Source organism: Pecten maximus, chromosome 19, assembly GCF_902652985.1.
Source record: "Pecten maximus chromosome 19, xPecMax1.1, whole genome shotgun sequence".
In the NCBI taxonomy this organism is placed as follows: domain Eukaryota; kingdom Metazoa; phylum Mollusca; class Bivalvia; order Pectinida; family Pectinidae; genus Pecten; species Pecten maximus.
Window position 1 is genome coordinate 11,437,623 of NC_047033.1, and position 22,997 is coordinate 11,460,619.

At 38.8% G+C, this 22,997-nt stretch overlaps 1 protein-coding gene across 1 annotated transcript in view; it reads left to right on the forward strand.

The window, feature by feature from the left end:
- The window catches only part of LOC117317403 (titin-like), a 197,260-nt gene that overhangs the window by 156,544 nt on the left and 17,719 nt on the right, over positions 1 to 22,997 (forward strand). The window contains 5 exon segments of the mRNA XM_033872214.1: positions 384 to 15,385; positions 15,484 to 16,035; positions 16,082 to 16,769; positions 18,697 to 18,762; positions 19,384 to 22,943. Of these exon segments, the coding sequence (XP_033728105.1) occupies positions 384 to 15,385; positions 15,484 to 16,035; positions 16,082 to 16,769; positions 18,697 to 18,762; positions 19,384 to 22,943 (19,868 nt within the window).

The window sequence follows — 22,997 nt, forward strand, 5'->3', positions numbered from 1 at the left end:
AAGGTATCATTGCAAATATATAATGGCGGGTAAAATTGTAAGTATATATGAAAAACATTCATGAAACCAGGTCAGAATCTATATTATTACTACTTATTGCATAATTGTGGATGGCTGAACTGTAACATATACATTTTTGCATGAGGCTGTATATATTGTGACTAAATACAAACAACATACATTCTCTCTGCAAACACAAGATATTTTTTTCTTACGCATACAAGGATGATGATTGGATATGGTTTCTTCACCAGTATAACTTTGGTATCAAGAATGTTTTAATGTTGGTGTGTCTATTATGGTGAGAGAGTGTGAGTATGTCAATATGGTAGATACAATCTGCGCTTAGAGTTTTACGTAATTGGATATTTTGTCAACATCAGTCCACGATGACGACCAACCAGAGAGCGAGGATTTGTCCGAGGACGAAACACGTCCTGTGGCCCAATTAGAAATTAATATCCCTGAACAGGTGACTGAAGAAGTGCAACCTTCAGTCCCTGAAGAGATTTCGGAAACACTAGATTCAGAAAAACCTCACAAAAAAGCAGAGCTACAGAAAGACATTGGTCCTGACCTTGAAGACTTCGTGGCTGGAGTTGTGCACGATATTCTTGAGTCTGTAAAATCTTTGGACAGAAAAACTACTGAAGAAAAAACTACAGATGAAGAAATGTATGAAGAAACAGTTACCATTGAAAAAGAACCGGAAGATGATGAGGATGTACCAGATCGTGCCGAATTCAAAGAGGTTCTCGAAATTGATAGGAAACCAGAACATGTTATTCGAAGTTTCAAAGAAACTATCGAACAAATTCCTGATACTGAAGAAGTTGCTGATATTGATATCAAGCCTCAAACCAAAACTCAGTTTTCGAAAATGGTTACCGAGACAACAGAGGTAATGGATACTGAGATGATGGAAGTTGAAACATTAGCCCCGGAGGAGGAGGTAATTGTTACTGAGCGTAATGCGCTGTCAGTAATGGAATCAGGAGATGACAAACCTAGATTCATTCAGGAATTAGAAAAAGAGCCGAAGCCAGAAGAACGTATAGTTGATATTGACATCTCACAACCAAAATCCAGGACAGAAATTACAAAAACTGTTAGTGAAACTGATGAAGTAACGGACTCCCAGATAGTCGAGGTAGAAACAATCGCACCCAGTGAAGATATTATCGTTACTGAGCGGGAAACTTTGAAAATATCTGAAACCGCTGATGAACAACCAAAGTACGTTGAGAAAATCGAGAAAAAACCTACGCCAGAGGAAGTTGTTGTTGATATTGATTTCACGCCTCAAAAAACCACAACTGAAGTCACAAAAACAGTTTCAGAGATCGAGGAAACAACTGACACAGTGACAGTCATGGAAGAAAGAATGACACCCGAAGAAGATGTCATAGTTACTGAGCGGGAAACTGTATCCCTCTCCGAGACACCCGAAGAACCGCTGTTCATTGAGGAAATCGAAAAAAGGCCAAAACCAGACGAAATTGTAGTTGATATCGACATCACCCAACCCAAATCCAAAACAGAAATCACAAACACTGTTACAGAAATTGAGGAAATAACTGACACTGAGACAGTGGAAGTTGAAACATTGGAACCTGAGGATGTCATTGTCACAGAAAAAGAAACTGTATCTGTGTCAGAGATGGCTGATGAACAACCACAATTCATTGATGAAATTGAAAAACAGCCAAAACCCGAGGAACTCGTGGTTGATATTGACATCACCCAACCCAAATCCAAAACAGAAATCACAAAAACTGTTACCGAGATTGAGGAAATAACTGACACTGAAACAGTGGAAGTTGAAACATTGGAACCTGAGGATGTCATTGTCACAGAAAAAGAAACTGTATCTGTGTCAGAGATGGCTGATGAACAACCACAATTCATTGATGAAATTGAGAAACAGCCAAAACCTGAGGAACTCGTGGTTGATATTGACATAACCCAACCTAAATCCAAAACAGAAATCACAAAAACTGTTACCGAGATTGAGGAAGCAACTGACACAACGACAGTCATTGAGGAAACCTTGGCCCCTGAAGAAGATATCATAGTGACAGAGACGGAAACTGTGTCCGTCTCCGAGACAGCTGAAGAACAACCACAATTCATTGAAGAAATCGAGAAACAGCCCAAACCGGACGAACTTGTGGTTGATATTGATATAACGCAGCCCAAATCCAAAACAGAAATCACAAAAACTGTTACAGAAATTGAGGAAATAACTGACACTGAGACAGTGGAAGTTGAAACATTGGAACCTGAGGATATTATTGTTACAGAAAAAGAAACCGTATCTGTGTCAGAGACAGCTGATGAACAACCACAATTCATTGAGGAAATTGAGAAACAGCCAAAACCAGAGGAACTCGTGGTTGATATTGACATAACCCAACCTAAATCCAAAACAGAAATCACAAAAACTGTTACCGAGATTGAGGAAGCAACTGACACAACGACAGTCATTGAGGAAACCTTGGCCCCTGAAGAAGATATCATAGTGACAGAGACGGAAACTGTGTCCGTCTCTGAGACAGCTGAAGAACAACCACAATTCATTGAGGAAATCGAGAAACAGCCCAAACCGGACGAACTTGTGGTTGATATTGATATAACGCAACCCAAATCCAAAACAGAAATCACAAAAACTGTTACAGAAATTGAGGAAATAACTGACACTGAGACAGTGGAAGTTGAAACATTGGAACCTGAGGATATTATCGTTACAGAAAAAGAAACCGTATCTGTGTCAGAGACAGCTGATGAACAACCACAATTCATTGAGGAAATTGAGAAACAGCCAAAACCCGAGGAACTCGTGGTTGACATCGAGATTACACCTCAGCAGACAAGAACAGAAATCACAAATACAGTAACAGAGACCAAGGAAATCACTGATACAGTAACAGAGGAGGTGGAAACGATTGCCCCCGAGGCAGAGATTATCGTCACAGAGCGAGAAACTCTATCAATATCTGAAACTGCAGAAGAGCAGCCAAAGTTTGTCGAAGAATTAGAAAAGAAGCTAAAACCAGAAGAATTGGTTGATATCGATATCATCCAGCCTGATGTCACAAAAACTGTCACAGAATTAAAGGAAGACGTTGATATCATTACAGAAGAGGTTGAAACTTTAGCTCCTCATCCTGAAATTATAGAGACCGAACGAGAGACTATCACTGTTGAAGAGGAGAAAACTCCACTTTCTGGAGATGTCACTGAAATTTTTGAGAAGAAACCTGAAGAGGATACACTTGATATCACTCTCAAACCAGAAACGTCAGAGGAAACCACTGATAAGATATTCAAAGAAATTTTGGAAACCAAAACAAAACCAAAAGGGGTGTCTCAGGTTGAAATATCTGTTGAGGAGAAACAAGATGAAACCTTCACAGAAACTGTTGAAATTGAAAAGAAACCAGCTTCTGAGGAAATCACTTTCGACATCAGCTTGAAACCCGACACTTCTGAAATCACCGAAACAACTGTTGAGGTAACGACTGTTACTGAGGATACGGAGGAAGTTGAAACTATCGCTCCCGAGGAGGAAACAATTGTCACTGAAAGAGAAACTGTCACTGTTACTGAGAAACCAGAAGTAACTGAAGAAGTAATTGAGGAAATTCCAGAAGAGACATTTGAAGAATCAGTTGAAATTGAGAGGAAACCAGAATCAACACAGAAAGTGACTGAAGAAATTCCAGAGAAATCCTTCAGTGAATCCATTGAAATTGATAAAGAACCTGATGAAATCACTGAAATTAACATTTCTGTTACAGACGATTTAGAATCCTCTGAAGAGGAAACTGAACTGATATCTGAATTGGCTGAAAAAATGCTTACGAAAGATGTAAAAGTTGAAAAAAGACCATCAATTGTAACTGATGATTACATGGTTCAATTTCCAGAATCCGAATCGGCTTCTTCAGATGAACGAGAGTCCAGTGTGGAGGAACAAGACATTGAAGAAAAGACCGTCACTCTGGACGAAAAAAAGGAAACTTTCAAACAATTTATCGAAATAGAAAAGCAAACGGAAGAAAAAGAAGTTTTTATTGACATCGGTTTCTCAGGAACAGCATCTCAAGTCAGAACTGAAACAATTGAAATAACACAAAAGATCGATGGTGACACAATAACCACAACAAAGGAAACTATGCTAGAGGAAGTTGACTTATTGGGTGCAAGAAAAGTGACCAAACAGGAATATGTCAGTGTAGAAAAACGTCCATCAATTGTTACTGAAGACTATGTGGTTCAATTCCCTGTAGAAGAGGAAAACAAATCTCAATTTGAGGAAATTGATGAAGTTATTATTGAAACACCAACAGAAATCATTGATGAACAGGATGATCATCTTGAAACTATTTCAGTAGAGAAAAAACCACAGGAGATGTCCGAAATAGATATCTCTATTACCAAAGAATCTGATGAAACCTTTACGGAAACTGGTGAGGTTGAAAAGAAACCAGTTTCTGAGGAAATCACCTTTGACATCAGTTTGAAACCTGACACTTCTGAAATCACCGAAACAACTGTGGAGGTAACGACTGTTACTGAGGATACGGAGGAAGTTGAAACTATCGCACCTGAGGAGGAAACTGTTGTCACTGAAAGAGAAACTGTCACTGTTACTGAAAAACCAGAAGTAACTGAAGAAATAATTGAGGAAATTCCAGAAGAGACATTCAAAGAATCAGTTGAAATTGAGAGGAAACCAGAGGAGGTTTCTGAGGTAGAGATATCTGTTGAGGAAAAACCAGATGAAACCTTCACAGAAACTGTTGAAGTTGAAAAGAAACCAGTTTCTGAGGAAATCACCTTTGACATCAGCTTGAAACCTGACACTTCTGAAATCACCGAAACAACTGTGGAGGTAACGACTGTTACTGAGGATACGGAGGAAGTTGAAACTATCGCACCTGAGGAGGAAACAATTGTCACTGAAAGAGAAACTGTCACTGTTACTGAGAAACCAGAAGTAACAGAAAAAGTAATTGAGGAAATTCCAGAAGAGACATTTGAAGAATCAGTTGAAATTGAGAAGAAACCAGAGGAGGTTTCTGAGGTAGAAATACCTGTTGAGGAAAAACCAGATGAAACCTTCACAGAAACTGTTGAAGTTGAAAAGAAACCAGTTTCGGAAGAAATCACCCTTGACATCAGCTTGAAACCTGACACTTCTGAAATCACCGAAACAACTGTTGAGGTAACAACTGTTACTGAGGATACAGAGGAAGTTGAAACTATCGCTCCTGAGGAGGAAACAATTGTCACTGAAAGAGAAACGGTCACCGTTACTGAGAAACCAGAAGTAACAGAAAAAGTAATTGAGGAAATTCCAGAAGAGACATTCAAAGAATCAGTTGAAATTGAGAGGAAACCAGAGGAGGTTTCTGAGGTAGAGATATCTGTTGAGGAAAAACCAAATGAAACCTTCACAGAAACTGTTGAAGTTGAAAAGAAACCAGTTTCTGAGGAAATCACCTTTGACATCAGCTTGAAACCTGACACTTCTGAAATCACCGAAACAACTGTGGAGGTAACGACTGTTACTGAGGATACGGAGGAAGTTGAAACTATCGCACCTGAGGAGGAAACTGTTGTCACTGAAAGAGAAACTGTTCCTGTTACTGAGAAACCAGAAGTAACAGAAAAAGTAATTGAGGAAATTCCAGAAGAGACATTTGAAGAATCTGTTGAAATTGAGAAGAAACCAGAGGAGGTTTCTGAGGTAGAAATATCTGTGGAGGAAACACCAGATGAAACCTTCACAGAAACTGTTGAAGTTGAAAAGGAACCAGTTTCTGAGGAAATCACCTTTGACATCAGCTTGAAACCCGACACTTCTGAAATCACCGAAACAATTGTGGAGGTAACGACTCTTACTGAGGATACGGAGGAAGTTGAAACTATCGCACCTGAGGAGGAAACTGTTGTCACTGAAAGAGAAACTGTTCCTGTTACTGAGAAACCAGAAGTAACAGAAAAAGTAATTGAGGAAATTCCAGAAGAGACATTCAAAGAATCAGTTGAAATTGAGAGGAAACCAGAGGAGGTTTCTGAGGTAGAAATATCTGTTGAGGAAAAACCAGATGAAACCTTCACAGAAACTGTTGAAGTTGAAAAGAAACCAGTTTATGAGGAAATCACCTTTGACATCAGCTTGAAACCCGACACTTCTGAAATCACCGAAACAATTGTGGAGGTAACGACTGTTACTGAGGATACGGAGGAAGTTGAAACTATCGCACCTGAGGAGGAAACAATTGTCACTGAAAGAGAAACTGTCACTGTTACTGAGAAACCAGAAGTAACAGAAAAAGTAATTGAGGAAATTCCAGAAGAGACATTCAAAGAATCAGTTGAAATTGAGAGGAAACCAGAGGAGGTTTCTGAGGTAGAGATATCTGTTGAGGAAAAACCAGATGAAACCTTCACAGAAACTGGCGAGGTTGAAAAGAAACCAGTTTCGGAGGAAATCACCTTTGACATCAGCTTGAAACCCGACACTTCTGAAATCACCGAAACAACTGTGGAGGTAACGACTGTTACTGAGGATACGGAGGAAGTTGAAACTATCGCACCTGAGGAGGAAACTGTTGTCACTGAAAGAGAAACTGTTCCTGTTACTGAGAAACCAGAAGTAACAGAAAAAGTAATTGAGGAAATTCCAGAGGAGACATTTGAAGAATCTGTTGAAATTGAGAAGAAACCAGAGGAGGTTTCTGAGGTAGAAATATCTGTTGAGGAAACACCAGATGAAACCTTCACAGAAACTGTTGAAGTTGAAAAGAAACCAGTTTCTGAGGAAATCACCTTTGACATCAGCTTGAAACCGGACACTTCTGAAATCACCGAAACAACTGTGGAGGTAACGACTGTTACTGAGGATACGGAGGAAGTTGAAACTATCGTACCTGAGGAGGAAACTGTTGTCACTGAAAGAGAAACTGTCACTGTTACTGAGAAACCAGAAGTAACAGAAAAAGTAATTGAGGAAATTCCAGAAGAGACATTCAAAGAATCAGTTGAAATTGAGAGGAAACCAGAGGAGGTTCCTGAGGTGGAAATATCTGTTGAGGAAAAACCAGATGAAACCTTCTCAGAAACTGTTGAAGTTGAAAAGAAACCAGTTTCTGAGGAAATCACCCTTGACATCAGCTTGAAACCTGACACTTCTGAAATTACTGAAACAATTGTGGAGGTAACGACTGTTACTGAGGATACGGAGGAAGTTGAAACTATCGCACCTGAGGAGGAAACAATTGTCACTGAAAGAGAAACTGTCACTGTTACTGAGAAACCAGAAGTAACAGAAAAAGTAATTGAGGAAATTCCAGAAGAGACATTTGAAGAATCAGTTGAAATTGAGAAGAAACCAGAGGAGGTTTCTGAGGTAGAAATACCTGTTGAGGAAAAACCAGATGAAACCTTCACAGAAACTGTTGAAGTTGAAAAGAAACCAGTTTCGGAAGAAATCACCCTTGACATCAGCTTGAAACCTGACACTTCTGAAATCACCGAAACAACTGTTGAGGTAACAACTGTTACTGAGGATACGGAGGAAGTTGAAACTATCGCACCTGAGGAGGAAACAATTGTCACTGAAAGAGAAACTGTCCCTGTTACTGAGAAACCAGAAGTAACAGAAAAAGTAATTGAGGAAATTCCAGAAGAGACATTCAAAGAATCAGTTGAAATTGAGAGGAAACCAGAGGAGGTTTCTGAGGTAGAAATATCTGTTGAGGAAAAACCAGATGAAACCTTCACAGAAACTGTTGAAGTTGAAAAGAAACCAGTTTCTGAGGAAGTCACCTTTGACATCAGCTTGAAACCTGACACTTCTGAAATCACCGAAACAACTGTGGAGGTAATGACTGTTACTGAGGATACGGAGGAAGTTGAAACTATCGCACCTGAGGAGGAAACAATTGTCACTGAAAGAGAAACTGTCACTGTTACTGAGAAACCAGAAGTAACAGAAAAAGTAATTGAGGAAATTCCAGAAGAAACATTCAAAGAATCAGTTGAAATTGAGAGGAAACCAGAGGAGGTTTCTGAGGTAGAAATATCTGTTGAGGAAAAACCAGATGAAACCTTCACAGAAACTGTTGAAGTTGAAAAGAAACCAGTTTCGGAGGAAATCACCTTTGACATCAGCTTGAAACCTGACACTTCTGAAATCACCGAAACAACTGTGGAGGTAACGACTGTTACTGAGGATACGGAGGAAGTTGAAACTATCGCACCTGAGGAGGAAACTGTCACTGTTACTGAGAAACCAGAAGTAACAGAAAAAGTAATTGAGGAAATTCCAGAGGAGACATTTGAAGAATCTGTTGAAATTGAGAAGAAACCAGAGGAGGTTTCTGAGGTAGAAATATCTGTTGAGGAAACACCAGATGAAACCTTCACAGAAACTGTTGAAGTTGAAAAGAAACCAGTTTCTGAGGAAATCACGTTTGACATCAGCTTGAAACCGGACACTTCTGAAATCACCGAAACAACTGTGGAGGTAACGACTGTTACTGAGGATACGGAGGAAGTTGAAACTATCGCACCTGAGGAGGAAACAATTGTCACTGAAAGAGAAACTGTCACTGTTACTGAGAAACCAGAAGTAACAGAAAAAGTAATTGAGGAAATTCCAAAAGAGACATTCAAAGAATCGGTTGAAATTGAGAGGAAACCTGAGGAGGTTTCTGAGGTAGAAATATCTGTTGAGGAAAAACCAGATGAAACCTTCACAGAAACTGTTGAAGTTGAAAAGAAACCAGTTTCGGAGGAAATCACCTTTGACATCAGCTTGAAACCCGACACTTCTGAAATTACCAAAACAACTGTGGAGGTAACGACTGTTACTGAGGATACGGAGGAAGTTGAAACTATCGCACCTGAGGAGGAAACAATTGTCACTGAAAGAGAAACTGTCACTGTTACTGAGAAACCGGAAGTAACAGAAAAAGTAATTGAGGAAATTCCAGAAGAGACATTCAAAGAATCGGTTGAAATTGAGAGGAAACCAGAGGAGGTTTCTGAGGTAGAGATATCTGTTGAGGAAAAACCAGATGAAACCTTCACAGAAACTGTTGAAGTTGAAAAGAAACCAGTTTCTGAGGAAATTACCTTTGACATCAGCTTGAAACCTGACACTTCTGAAATCACCGAAACAACTGTGGAGGTAACGACTGTTACTGAGGATACGGAGGAAGTTGAAACTATCGCACCTGAGGAGGAAACAATTGTCACTGAAAGAGAAACTGTCCCTGTTACTGAGAAACCAGAAGTAACAGAAAAAGTAATTGAGGAAATTCCAGAAGAGACATTCAAAGAATCAGTTGAAATTGAGAGGAAACCAGAGGTTTCTGAGGTAGAAATATCTGTTGAGGAAAAACCAGATGAAACCTTCACAGAAACTGTTGAAGTTGAAAAGAAACCTGTTTCTGAGGAGATCACCTTTGACATCAGCTTGAAACCTGACACTTCTGAAATCACCGAAACAACTGTGGAGGTAACGACTGTTACTGAGGATACGGAGGAAGTTGAAACTATCGCACCTGAGGAGGAAACAATTGTCACTGAAAGAGAAACTGTCACTGTTACTGAGAAACCAGAAGTAACAGAAAAAGTAATTGAGGAAATTCCAGAAGAGACATTTGAAGAATCAGTTGAAATTGAGAGGAAACCAGAGGAGGTTTCTGAGGTAGAAATATCTGTTGAGGAAACACCAGATGAAACCTTCACAGAAACTGTTGAAGTTGAAAAGAAACCAGTTTCGGAAGAAATCACCCTTGACATCAGCTTGAAACCTGACACTTCTGAAATCACCGAAACAACTGTGGAGGTAACGACTGTTACTGAGGATACGGAGGAAGTTGAAACTATCGCACCTGAGGAGGAAACAATTGTCACTGAAAGAGAAACTGTCACTGTTACTGAGAAACCGGAAGTAACAGAAAAAGTAATTGAGGAAATTCCAGAAGAGACATTCAAAGAATCGGTTGAAATTGAGAGGAAACCAGAGGAGGTTTCTGAGGTAGAGATATCTGTTGAGGAAAAACCAGATGAAAACTTCACAGAAACTGTTGAAGTTGAAAAGAAACCAGTTTCTGAGGAAATCACCTTTGACATCAGCTTGAAACCTGACACTTCTGAAATCACCGAAACAACTGTGGAGGTAACGACTGTTACTGAGGATACGGAGGAAGTTGAAACTATCGCACCTGAGGAGGAAACAATTGTCACTGAAAGAGAAACTGTTCCTGTTACTGAGAAACCAGAAGTAACAGAAAAAGTAATTGAGGAAATTCCAGAAGAGACATTCAAAGAATCAGTTGAAATTGAGAGGAAACCAGAGGTTTCTGAGGTAGAAATATCTGTTGAGGAAAAACCAGATGAAACCTTCACAGAAACTGTTGAAGTTGAAAAGAAACCTGTTTCTGAGGAGATCACCTTTGACATCAGCTTGAAACCTGACACTTCTGAAATCACCGAAACAACTGTGGAGTTAACGACTGTTACTGAGGATACGGAGGAAGTTGAAACTATCGCACCTGAGGAGGAAACAATTGTCACTGAAAGAGAAACTGTCACTGTTACTGAGAAACCAGAAGTAACAGAAAAAGTAATTGAGGAAATTCCAGAAGAGACATTCAAAGAATCAGTTGAAATTGAGAGGAAACCAGAGGAGGTTTCTGAGGTAGAAATATCTGTGGAGGAAAAACCAGATGAAACCTTCACAGAAACTGTTGAAGTTGAAAAGAAACCAGTTTCTGAGGAAATCACCTTTGACATCAGCTTGAAACCTGACACTTCTGAAATTACCGAAACAACTGTGGAGGTAACGACTGTTACTGAGGATACGGAGGAAGTTGAAACTATCGCACCTGAGGAGGAAACAATTGTCACTGAAAGAGAAACTGTCACTGTTACTGAGAAACCAGAAGTAACAGAAAAAGTAATTGAGGAAATTCCAGAAGAGACATTCAAAGTATCAGTTGAAATTGAAAGGAAACCAGAGGAGGTTTCTGAGGTAGAGATATCTATTGAGGAAAAACCAGATGAAACCTTCACAGAAAGTGTTGAAGTTGAAAAGAAACCAGTTTCTGAGGAAATCACCTTTGACATCAGCTTGAAACCCGACACTTCTGAAATCACCGAAACAACTGTTGAGGTAACAACTGTTACTGAGGATACGGAGGAAGTTGAAACTATCGCACCTGAGGAGGAAACAATTGTCACTGAAAGAGAAACTGTCCCTGTTACTGAGAAACCGGAAGTAACAGAAAAAGTAATTCAGGAAATTCCAGAAGAGACATTTGAAGAATCAGTTGAAATTGAGAGGAAACCAGAGGAGGTTTCTGAGGTAGAAATATCTGTTGAGGAAACACCAGATGAAACCTTCACAGAAACTGTTGAAGTTGAAAAGAAACCAGTTTCGGAGGAAATCACCCTTGACATCAGCTTTAAAGCCGACACTTCTGAAATCACCGAAACAACTGTGGAGGTAATGACTGTTACTGAGGATACGGAGGAAGTTGAAACTATCGCACCTGAGGAGGAAACAATTGTCACTGAAAGAGAAACTGTCACTGTTACTGAGAAACCAGAAGTAACAGAAAAAGTAATTGAGGAAATTCCAGAAGAGACATTCAAAGAATCAGTTGAAATTGAGAGGAAACCAGAGGAGGTTTCTGAGGTAGAAATATCTGTGGAGGAAAAACCAGATGAAACCTTCACAGAAACTGTTGAAGTTGAAAAGAAACCAGTTTCTGAGGAAATCACCTTTGACATCAGCTTGAAACCTGACACTTCTGAAATTACCGAAACAATTGTGGAGGTAACGACTGTTACTGAGGATACGGAGGAAGTTGAAACTATCGCACCTGAGGAGGAAACAATTGTCACTGAAAGAGAAACTGTCACTGTTACTGAGAAACCAGAAGTAACAGAAAAAGTAATTGAGGAAATTCCAGAAGAGACATTCAAAGTATCAGTTGAAATTGAAAGGAAACCAGAGGAGGTTTCTGAGGTAGAGATATCTATTGAGGAAAAACCAGATGAAACCTTCACAGAAAGTGTTGAAGTTGAAAAGAAACCAGTTTCTGAGGAAATCACCTTTGACATCAGCTTGAAACCCGACACTTCTGAAATCACCGAAACAACTGTGGAGGTAACAACTGTTACTGAGGATACGGAGGAAGTTGAAACTATCGCACCTGAGGAGGAAACAATTGTCACTGAAAGAGAAACTGTCCCTGTTACTGAGAAACCGGAAGTAACAGAAAAAGTAATTCAGGAAATTCCAGAAGAGACATTTGAAGAATCAGTTGAAATTGAGAGGAAACCAGAGGAGGTTTCTGAGGTAGAAATATCTGTTGAGGAAACACCAGATGAAACCTTCACAGAAACTGTTGAAGTTGAAAAGAAACCAGTTTCGGAGGAAATCACCCTTGACATCAGCTTTAAAGCCGACACTTCTGAAATCACCGAAACAACTGTGGAGGTAATGACTGTTACTGAGGATACGGAGGAAGTTGAAACTATCGCACCTGAGGAGGAAACAATTGTCACTGAAAGAGAAACTGTTACTGTTACTGAGAAACCAAAAGTAACAGAAAAAGTAATTGAGGAAATTCCAGAAGAGACCTTCAAAGAATCAGTTGAAATTGAGAGGAAACCAGAGGAGGTTTCTGAGGTAGAAATATCTGTTGAGGAAACACCAGATGAAACCTTCACAGAAACTGTTGAAGTTGAAAAGAAACCAGTTTCTGAGGAAATCACCTTTGACATCAGCTTGAAACCTGACACTTCTGAAATCACCGAAACAACTGTGGAGGTAACGACTGTTACTGAGGATACGGAGGAAGTTGAAACTATCGCACCTGAGGAGGAAACAATTGTCACTGAAAGAGAAACTGTCCCTGTTACTGAGAAACCAGAAGTAACAGAAAAAGTAATTAAAGAAATTCCAGAAGAGACCTCTGAAGAATCGGTTGAAATTGAGAGGAAACCAGAGGAAGTTTCTGAGATAGAGATATCTGTTGAGGAAAAACCAGATGAAACCTTCCCAGAAACTGTTGAAGTTGAAAAGAAACCAGTTTCTGAGGAAATCACCTTTGACATCAGCTTGAAACCTGACACTTCTGAAATCACCGAAACAATTGTGGAGGTAACAACTGTTACTGAGGATACGGAGGAAGTTGAAACTATCGCACCTGAGGAGGAAACAATTGTCACTGAAAGAGAAACTGTCACTGTTACTGAGAAACCAGAAGTAACTGAAGAATTAATTGAGGAAATTCCAGAAGAGACATTTGAAGAATCAGTTGAAATTGAGAAGAAACCAGAGGAGGTTTCTGAGGTAGAGATATTTGTTGAGCAAAAACCAGATGAAACCTTTACAGAAACTGTTGAAGTTGAAAAGAAACCAGTTTCGGAGGAAATCACCCTTGACATCAGCTTGAAACCCGACACTTCTGAAATCACCGAAACAACTGTGGAGGTAACGACTGTTACTGAGGATACGGAGGAAGTTGAAACTATCGCACCTAAGGAGGAAACAATTGTCACTGAAAGAGAAACTGTCACTGTTACTGAGAAACCAGAAGTAACAGAAAAAGTAATTGAGGAAATTCCAGAAGAGACATTCAAAGAATTGGTTGAAATTGAGAGGAAACCAGAGGAGGTTTCTGAGGGAGAAATATCTGTTGAGGAAAAACCAGATGAAACCTTCACAGAAACTGTTGAAGTTGAAAAGAAACCAGTTTCGGAGGAAATCACCTTTGACATCAGCTTGAAACCCGACACTTCTGAAATCACTGAAACAATTGTGGAGGTAACGACTGTTACTGAGGATACGGAGGAAGTTGAAACTATCGCACCTGAGGAGGAAACAATTGTCACTGAAAAAGAAACTGTTCCTGTTACTGAGAAACCTGAAGTAACAGAAAAAGTAATTGAGGAAATTCCAAAAGAGACATTTGAAGAATCTGTTGAAATTGAGAAGAAACCAGAGGAGGTTTCTGAGGTAGAAATATCTGTTGAGGAAACACCAGATGAAACCTTCACAGAAACTGTTGAAGTTGAAAAGGAACCAGTTTCTGAGGAAATCACCTTTGACATCAGCTTGAAACCCGACACTTCTGAAATCACCGAAACAATTGTGGAGGTAACGACTGTTACTGAGGATACGGAGGAAGTTGAAACTATCGCACCTGAGGAGGAAACAATTGTCACTGAAAGAGAAACTGTCACTGTTACTGAGAAACCAGAAGTAACAGAAAAAGTAATTGAGGAAATTCCAGAAGAAACATTCAAAGAATCAGTTGAAATTGAGAGGAAACCAGAGGAGGTTTCTGAGGTAGAAATATCTGTTGAGGAAAAACCAGATGAAACCTTCACAGAAACTGTTGAAGTTGAAAAGAAACCAGTTTCTGAGGAAATCACCTTTGACATCAGTTTGAAACCTGACACTTCTGAAATTACTGAAACAACTGTGGAGGTAACGACTGTTACTGAGGATACGGAGGAAGTTGAAACTATCGCACCTGAGGAGGAAACAATTGTCACTGAAAGAGAAACTGTCACTGTTACTGAGAAACCAGAAGTAACAGAAAAAGTAATTGAGGAAATTCCAGAAGAGACATTCAAGGAATCAGTTGAAATTGAGAAGAAACCAGAGGAGGTTTCTGAGGTGGAGATATCTGTTGAGGAAAAACCAGATGAAACCTTCATAGAAACTGTTGAAGTTGAAAAGAAACCAGTTTCTGAGGAAATCACCTTTGACATCAGCTTGAAACCTGACACTTCTGAAATCACCGAAACAACTGTGGAGGTAACGACTGTTACTGAGGATACGGAGGAAGTTGAAACTATCGCACCTGAGGAGGAAACAATTGTCACTGAAAGAGAAACTGTCACTGTTACTGAGAAACCAGAAGTAACAGAAAAAGTAATTGAGGAAATTCCAGAAGAGACATTTGAAGAATCTGTTGAAATTGAGAAGAAACCAGAGGAGGTTTCTGAGGTAGAAATATCTGTTGAGGAAACACCAGATGAAACCTTCACAGAAACTGTTGAAGTTGAAAAGAAACCAGTTTCTGAGGAAATCACCTTTGACATCAGCTTGAAACCCGACACTTCTGAAATTACCGAAACAATTGTGGAGGTAACGACTGTTACTGAGGATACGGAGGAAGTTGAAACTATCGCACCTGAGGAGGAAACAATTGTCACTGAAAGAGAAACTGTCCCTGTTACTGAGAAACCAGAAGTAACAGAGAAAGTAATTGAGGAAATTCCAGAAGAGACCTTTGAAGAATCGGTTGAAATTGAGAGGAAACCAGAGGAGGTTTCTGAGGTAGAAATATCTGTTGAGGAAACATCAGATGAAACCTTCACAGAAACTGTTGGAGTTGAAAAGAAACCAGTTTCTGAGGAAATCACCTTTGACATCAGCTTGAAACCCTGACACTTCTGAATATCACCGAAACAATTGTGGAGGTAACAACTGTTACTGAGGATACGGAGGAAGTTGAAACTATCGCACCTGAGGAGGAAACAATTGTCACTGAAAGAGAAACTGTCCCTGTTACTGAGAAACCAGAAGTAACTGAAGAAGTAATTGAGGAAATTTCAGAAGAGACATTCAAAGAATCGGTTGAAACTGAGAGGAAACCAGAGGAGGTTTCTGAGGTAGAAATATCCGTTGAGACTGAAATCAGCATTGAGGACAAACCTGAACTGGTTGAGGCTGAAATAGTCATTGAGGACACGCATGATGAGGTTGAGGTTCAAATTGTCCTTGAGGAAGAGAAAGCTGATGAAGTTGAAGCTGAAAGCATGCTTGAGGACAAACCTGATGAGGCAGAAATCGTCCTTGAGGAAGAAAAAACTGATGAAGTTGAGGCTGAAATCATCCTAGAGACGGAGAAACCTGATGAGGTTGAGGTGTTAATTGTCCTTGAGGAAGAGAAAGCTGATGAAGTTGAAGCTGAAATCATCCTAGAGGTAGAGGAAACTGATGATGTTGAAACTGAAATTATCCTTGAGGAAGAGAAACCTCATGAGGTTGAGGCTGAAATCATCCTTGAGGAAGAGAAAACCTCATGAGGTTGAGGCTGAAATTATCCTAGAGGTAGAGGAAACTGATGATGTTGAAACTGAAATCATCCTTGAGGAAGAAAAACCTCATGAGGTTGAGGCTGAAATCATCCTTGAGGAAGAGAAACCTGATGAAGTTCAGGCTGAAATTATCCTTGAGGAAGAGAAACATGATGAGGTTGAGGCAGAAATCATCCGGGAGGAAGAGAAACCTGATGAAGTTGAGGCTGAAATCATCCTTGAGGAAGAGAAACCTGATGATGTTGAAGCTGAAATTATCCTTGAGGAAGAGAAACCTGATGAGGTTGAGGCTGAAATCATCTTTAGGAAAGAGAAACCTGATGAGGTTGAGACAGAAAGCATCCTAGAGGAGGTTAAATTGGATGAGGTGGAGGCTGAAATAGCCCTTCAAGAAGACAAGCTTGAAGTGGAAATAGATGTTGAACAGGTTGATATTGGAAGTACCGAAGAAGACAAACAAGAACAAATAACTAGTACTGTAGCTCTGCCTGTAAGTGAGATTGTTTCTGATATAGAAATAACACCCACCCCTTCACAAATCAGTGAAATAGATATTGGGTCACAGGACTTACAGCTGACCAGCACTGGCGAGGAAGTGACCAAGACCGCCCCAGCATATGGTGAGGCATGAATGGATGTGCCGGCAGACTGCTTGATTGTGATCTCAAGTCTAGCTATGCGCCTTATTTGCGATGCGTTACAAGGAATGGCTCTTATGCTCTGATAGACTAATAGACCTTCTGATACGGAGATCATGTAAACCCATTCAACAAAGAAATGTTGTGATTTGAATTTTTTTTCTGGAAACTTCATTTCTTTGGAAATTATCTTTCTGAAACGGAGTTGAAAACAATATTTTTGGTAGATTTATGTCACAACGTTCTATTAAAATGGGTTATGCATGGTACACCAAAAATATCAACACTGATTTATTTCCTTTAAAAGGAATTAGTCTCTTTTGTTTACGGCATTCAAACAAGGGACACAATTCTGTGTTTGATTTATATATATATATGTCTTAACGATTTGTGATTTTTTTTACTGATTCAAGGAGCTCTATTCAAATTGATATATTTGTTATATTTTGCAATTGGTATCAATTTTGTGTTGCAATTATGGTTTTGTTGTGGTGATATTCTTTGTTAATAATGTTGAACTTATTTTTATTGTGTTACTTTAAAGTGTTTTTAATGTTTCAAGTGGTTGATTTTCAAGATCTTTTCAGTGTTATTTTTTCAAAATAATTTAGTTTCGTATGAATAAGAGTTATTTTTTTTTATGTTCTTAATGCCTCAGCCAGAGTCAACATGAGTTGTGTCCCTTGTCATGGTAATCACTAATATTAGATGTACACCCTCAACAAGAGGATATTCTTTGTGTTACTATCTACACGTGCATGGCAGTCAACCCTGTTCTTTTTTCAGAAGGCCAGTTCTTTTAATTGTTAAATAACTATGTAATATAGCCACAGAAAAAAATCTGAATATTTATACATCAATCTTCATCTTCAAAGCAAAGTAATTAAACAAAATTTCGATTTTTGAATTGTTGAAATTCATTAGAAGAAAAAATCAGGATTGACTGTGCTTGTGATACTGCCATGTTGGGAGGATTAGAAAGAACATCCCTTTATGTGAGAGAATTAAGATTAAATATGTATTAAACACTTTTGTCACTAGATCAGTCTTTATATTAAGTAATTATCCAAGAATGATGCTCATGTGTAAATGCTCCTTTTAGTGGAATATCTCTTGCACATCTTTTCGAAAACAAAATGCATTATTTTATTATTCAGACAATTTTAAAGGGGGGACATTGATGTATCATTGAAGAAGTGTTGGTAGCTTTATTACCTATTAACGAAAAAGCACCATTTTAAGAAAATAGCTGAATGTGTCTTGCTTAATTTTCTTTTCAATTTTTTTTTAATTTCATTCTCATAATTCATAGCTTATCTTTGTTTATCTAAATAGGAAAAAAAGCATTTGTTATGTTACTTCTCCATGGAGATTAGTCATCAATTATTAACCAACTTGCATTTTCAGAAAGAATAGATACGATGAACCAAAATTTCTTCATTTCTGGAATGGCACGTTATTAAGACATCTTTCTGATTAATACATTAACTTATTACAACTGCAAAGATACGTATATTATGACTTGTTTAATTCTCAACAAGCTGAACTGAGAGTATCTAAATACATAATTTCATTTGTTATTAAAACATCAGATGATGATAGAGATATTTAAACTTACATAATTTTACCATTCAATTAGAGATAGACTGACAAGGTAGAAATTATACTCTCTCATGGTAGAAATTATACTCTCTGATGTTTTAAAATGTTAAGTTGTACCTAGTCCCCTATCAATGATAGAAGACAAAATGTGAAAATTTAGATTTCAAATTATAGGTTTTAATTTGAATAATTTTAAGTGATCTTACGAAGCATTGCATTGATTTTATATTAGCAATTGTATTCAAAAATGAATTTTATCTGTTAGTATAAGAATATATTCAATGGTTCTGTATTTTTTTCATCCCAGCACCAGAAGAAAAGCTAGAGGAGTCCGTAGCAGAGGTGACCATTGAACAAGTGACGAAAGTGGAAGGTAGGATATTATATTTTAAATTTTCCACCTGGTTTGTTTGGAATCTCACTTTCTTCAATCAACATTTCTTTACTCACTGGCAACAATTGTACAGTTTATGTTCTTGTTGATTTAAACATTAAAGTCAAAATCATTTTCCTCACTATGAAAATTGTTAATATTGTTTGAAAAAGAATTATTCAATAGATCATTTTGGCTATTATAGCATTTTGCGTGAAATTCAAGACTTGTTTCTCTTTAGATTGATGACAAGGTGGTGTACTAATGTTGCCAACGTTTTAACCTTTCCCTTCAGGGTATCCACTCTCCGTCCAGATCCATTTCAGAATTTGCACTTCACTTCTATTGGGGATGCTGCCATACAATTTGAAGTTCATTTCCATCCCTTGATAGAATTCCCAATATTTATAAACATATCCACATTCCCTATCATAGCCTTAGATCATATGTACTGTACAGAGGTGAACCCTTGGATTACAATGATATTCAACTGATGCATTATAGTGTTCCATTGTGTGATGTTTGTATCATCTTATTACCTTTGTCCTAAAACCCTTTCATTTGACCAGATGTAATCTCCAATCCCTCACCTCACTGTTTTATGTATGTATCCTTTCTCAGCAGCCAGTGACGAGGAAGTGTCTCAGCTACAGATAGGTCAGAGCGACATCACCCTATCTGTGGCAAGGGAGACAACTCTTGATATTCAGGGGCAGATAACTCTTTCAGACATTAGTTCAAAAGAAACAGAGACAATATCTGAGGAAATGACAGTATCACAACCTGAAGAAAAACTCCAGTTTGATTCAACTGAAACTGAAACGACGGAGAAGGTCACTGGAAAAACAGAGGAAGTGACAATGGAGTTAGCAATTACTAAAGTAGATAAAGAGGCAGTTTCAGAAATCAAACTTGCTGAGGAAACTCAGAAAACAGAAGATGTGACTGAAATTGATGTGACGGATGAGGAGACAGGGAAAACAGAGGAAATCACAATGGAGTTGGAAGTTACTGAAGTAGATAAAGAGGCAGTTTCAGAAATCAAAATTGCTGAGGAAACTCAGGAAACAGAAGATGTGACTGAAATTGATGTAACAAAGGAAGTCACAGGAAAAACAGAGGAAATCACAATGGAGTTGGAAGTTACTGAAGTAGATCAACAGGCTGTTTCAAAAATCAAACTTGCTGAGGAAACTCAGGAAACAGAAGATGTGACTGAAATTGATGTGACGGAGGAGGAGACAGGGAAAACAGAGGAAGTGACAATGGAGTTGGAAGTTTCTGAAGTAGATCAACAGACAGTTTCAGAAATCAAACTTGCCGAGGAAACTCAGGAAACAGAAGATGTCACCGAAATTGATGTGACAAAGGAAGACACAGGAAAAACAGAGGAAATCACAATGGAGTTGGAAGTTACTGAAGTAGATCAACAGGCAGTCTCAGAAATCAAACTTGCTGAGGAAACTCAGGAAACAGAAGATGTGACTGAAATTGATTTGACAAAGGAAGTCACAGGAAAAACAGAGGAAATCACAATGGATTTGGAAGTTTCTGAAGTAGATCAACAGGCAGTTTCAGAAATTAAACTTGCCGAGGAAACCCAGGAAACAGAAGATGTGACTGAAATTGATGTAACAAAGGAAGTCACTGGGAAAACAGAGGAAGTGACAATGGAGTTGGAAGTTACTGAAGTAGATAAAGAGGCAGTTTCAGAAATTAAACTTGCTGAGGAAACTCAGGAAACAGAAGATGTCACCGAAATTGATGTGACAAAGGAAGTCACAGGAAAAACAGAGGAAATCACAATGGATTTGGAAGTTACTGAAGTAGATCAACAGGCAGTTTCAGAAATTAAACTTGCCGAGGAAACTCAGGAAACAGAAGATGTGACTGAAATTGATGTGACGGAGGAGGAGACTGGGAAAACAGAGGAAATCACAATGGATTTGGAAGTTTCTGAAGTAGATCAACAGACAGTTTCAGAAATTAAACTTGCCGAGGAAACTCAGGAAACAGAAGATGTCACCGAAATTGATGTGACAAAGGAAGTCACAGGAAAAACAGAGGAAATCACAATGGATTTGGAAGTTACTGAAGTAGATCAACAGGCAGTCTCAGAAATCAAAATGGCTGAGGAAACTCAGGAAACAGAAGATGTGACTGAAATTGATGTGACGGAGGAGGAGACTGGGAAAACAGAGGAAATCACAATGGATTTGGAAGTTTCTGAAGTAGATCAACAGACAGTTTCAGAAATTAAACTTGCCGAGGAAACCCAGGAAACAGAAGATGTGACTGAAATTGATGTAACAAAGGAAGTCACTGGGAAAACAGAGGAAGTGACAATGGAGTTGGAAGTTACTGAAGTAGATAAAGAGGCAGTTTCAGAAATTAAACTTGCTGAGGAAACTCAGGAAACAGAAGATGTCACCGAAATTGATGTGACAAAGGAAGTCACAGGAAAAACAGAGGAAATCACAATGGATTTGGAAGTTACTGAAGAAGATCAACAGGCAGTTTCAGAAATTAAACTTGCCGAGGAAACTCAGGAAACAGAAGATGTCACCGAAATTGATGTGACAAAGGAAGTCACAGGAAAAACAGAGGAAATCACAATGGATTTGGAAGTTACTGAAGAAGATCAACAGGCAGTTTCAGAAATTAAACTTGCCGAGGAAACTCAGGAAACAGAAGATGTGACTGAAATTGATGTAACAAAGGAAGACACAGGAAAAACAGAGGAAATCACAATGGATTTGGAAGTTACTGAAGAAGATCAACAGGCAGTTTCAGAAATTAAACTTGCCGAGGAAACCCAGGAAACAGAAGATGTGACTGAAATTGATGTAACAAAGGAAGTCACTGGGAAAACAGAGGAAGTGACAATGGAGTTGGAAGTTACTGAAGTAGATAAAGAGGCAGTTTCAGAAATTAAACTTGCTGAGGAAACTCAGGAAACAGAAGATGTCACCGAAATTGATGTGACAAAGGAAGTCACAGGAAAAACAGAGGAAATCACAATGGATTTGGAAGTTACTGAAGTAGATCAACAGACAGTTTCAGAAATCAAACTTGCTGAGGAAACTCAGGAAACAGAAGATGTGACTGAAATTGATGTGACGGATGAGGAGACTGGAAAAACAGAGGAAATCACAATGGATATGGAAGTTTCTGAAGTAGATCAACAGGCAGTTTCAGAAATTAAACTTGCTGAGGAAACTCAGGAAACAGAAGATGTGACTGAAATTGATGTAACAAAGGAAGACACAGGAAAAACAGAGGAAATCACAATGGAGTTGGAAGTTTCTGAAGTAGATCAACAGACAGTTTCAGAAATCAAAATTGCTGAGGAAACTCAGGAGGTAGAAGATGTGACTGAAATTGATGTGACGGAGGAGGAAACTGGGACAATAGAAGAGATGACATCAGAATTTGAAATTACTCATGTAGATAAAGAGGCAGTTTCAGAAATCAAACTTGCTGAAGAATCTCAGGAAATAGAAGATGTGACTGTAATTGATGTGACGGAGGAGGAGACTGGGAAAACAGAGGAAATCACAATGGATTTGGAAGTTTCTGAAGTAGATCAACAGACTGTTTCAGAAATTAAAATTGCTGAGGAAACTCAGGAAACAGAAGATGTCACCGAAATTGATGTAACAAAGGAAGACACAGGAAAAACAGAGGAAATCACAATGGAGTTGGAAGTTTCTGAAGTAGATCAACAGACAGTTTCAGAAATCAAAATTGCTGAGGAAACTCAGGAAACAGAAGATGTGACTGTAATTGATGTGACGGAGGAGGAGACTGGAAAAACAGAGGAAATCACAATGGATTTGGAAGTTTCTGAAGTAGATCAACAGACTGTTTCAGAAATTAAAATTGCTGAGGAAACTCAGGAAACAGAAGATGTCACCGAAATTGATGTGACAAAGGAAGTCACAGGAAAAACAGAGGAAGTCGAAATGGACTTGGAGGTTACTCAAGTTGACAAACAGACCGTCTCAGAAATCAAACTTGCTGAAGAATCTCAGGAAACAGAAGATGTGACTGAAATTGATGTGACGGAGGAGGAGGCAGGGAAAACAGAGGAAGTGACAATGGAGTTGGAAGTTACTGAAGTTGACAAACAGGCAGTTTCAGAAATCAAACTTGCCGAGGAAACCCAGGAAACAGAAGATGTGACTGAAATTGATGTGACGGAGGAGGAGACAGGGGAAAACAGAGGAAGTGAC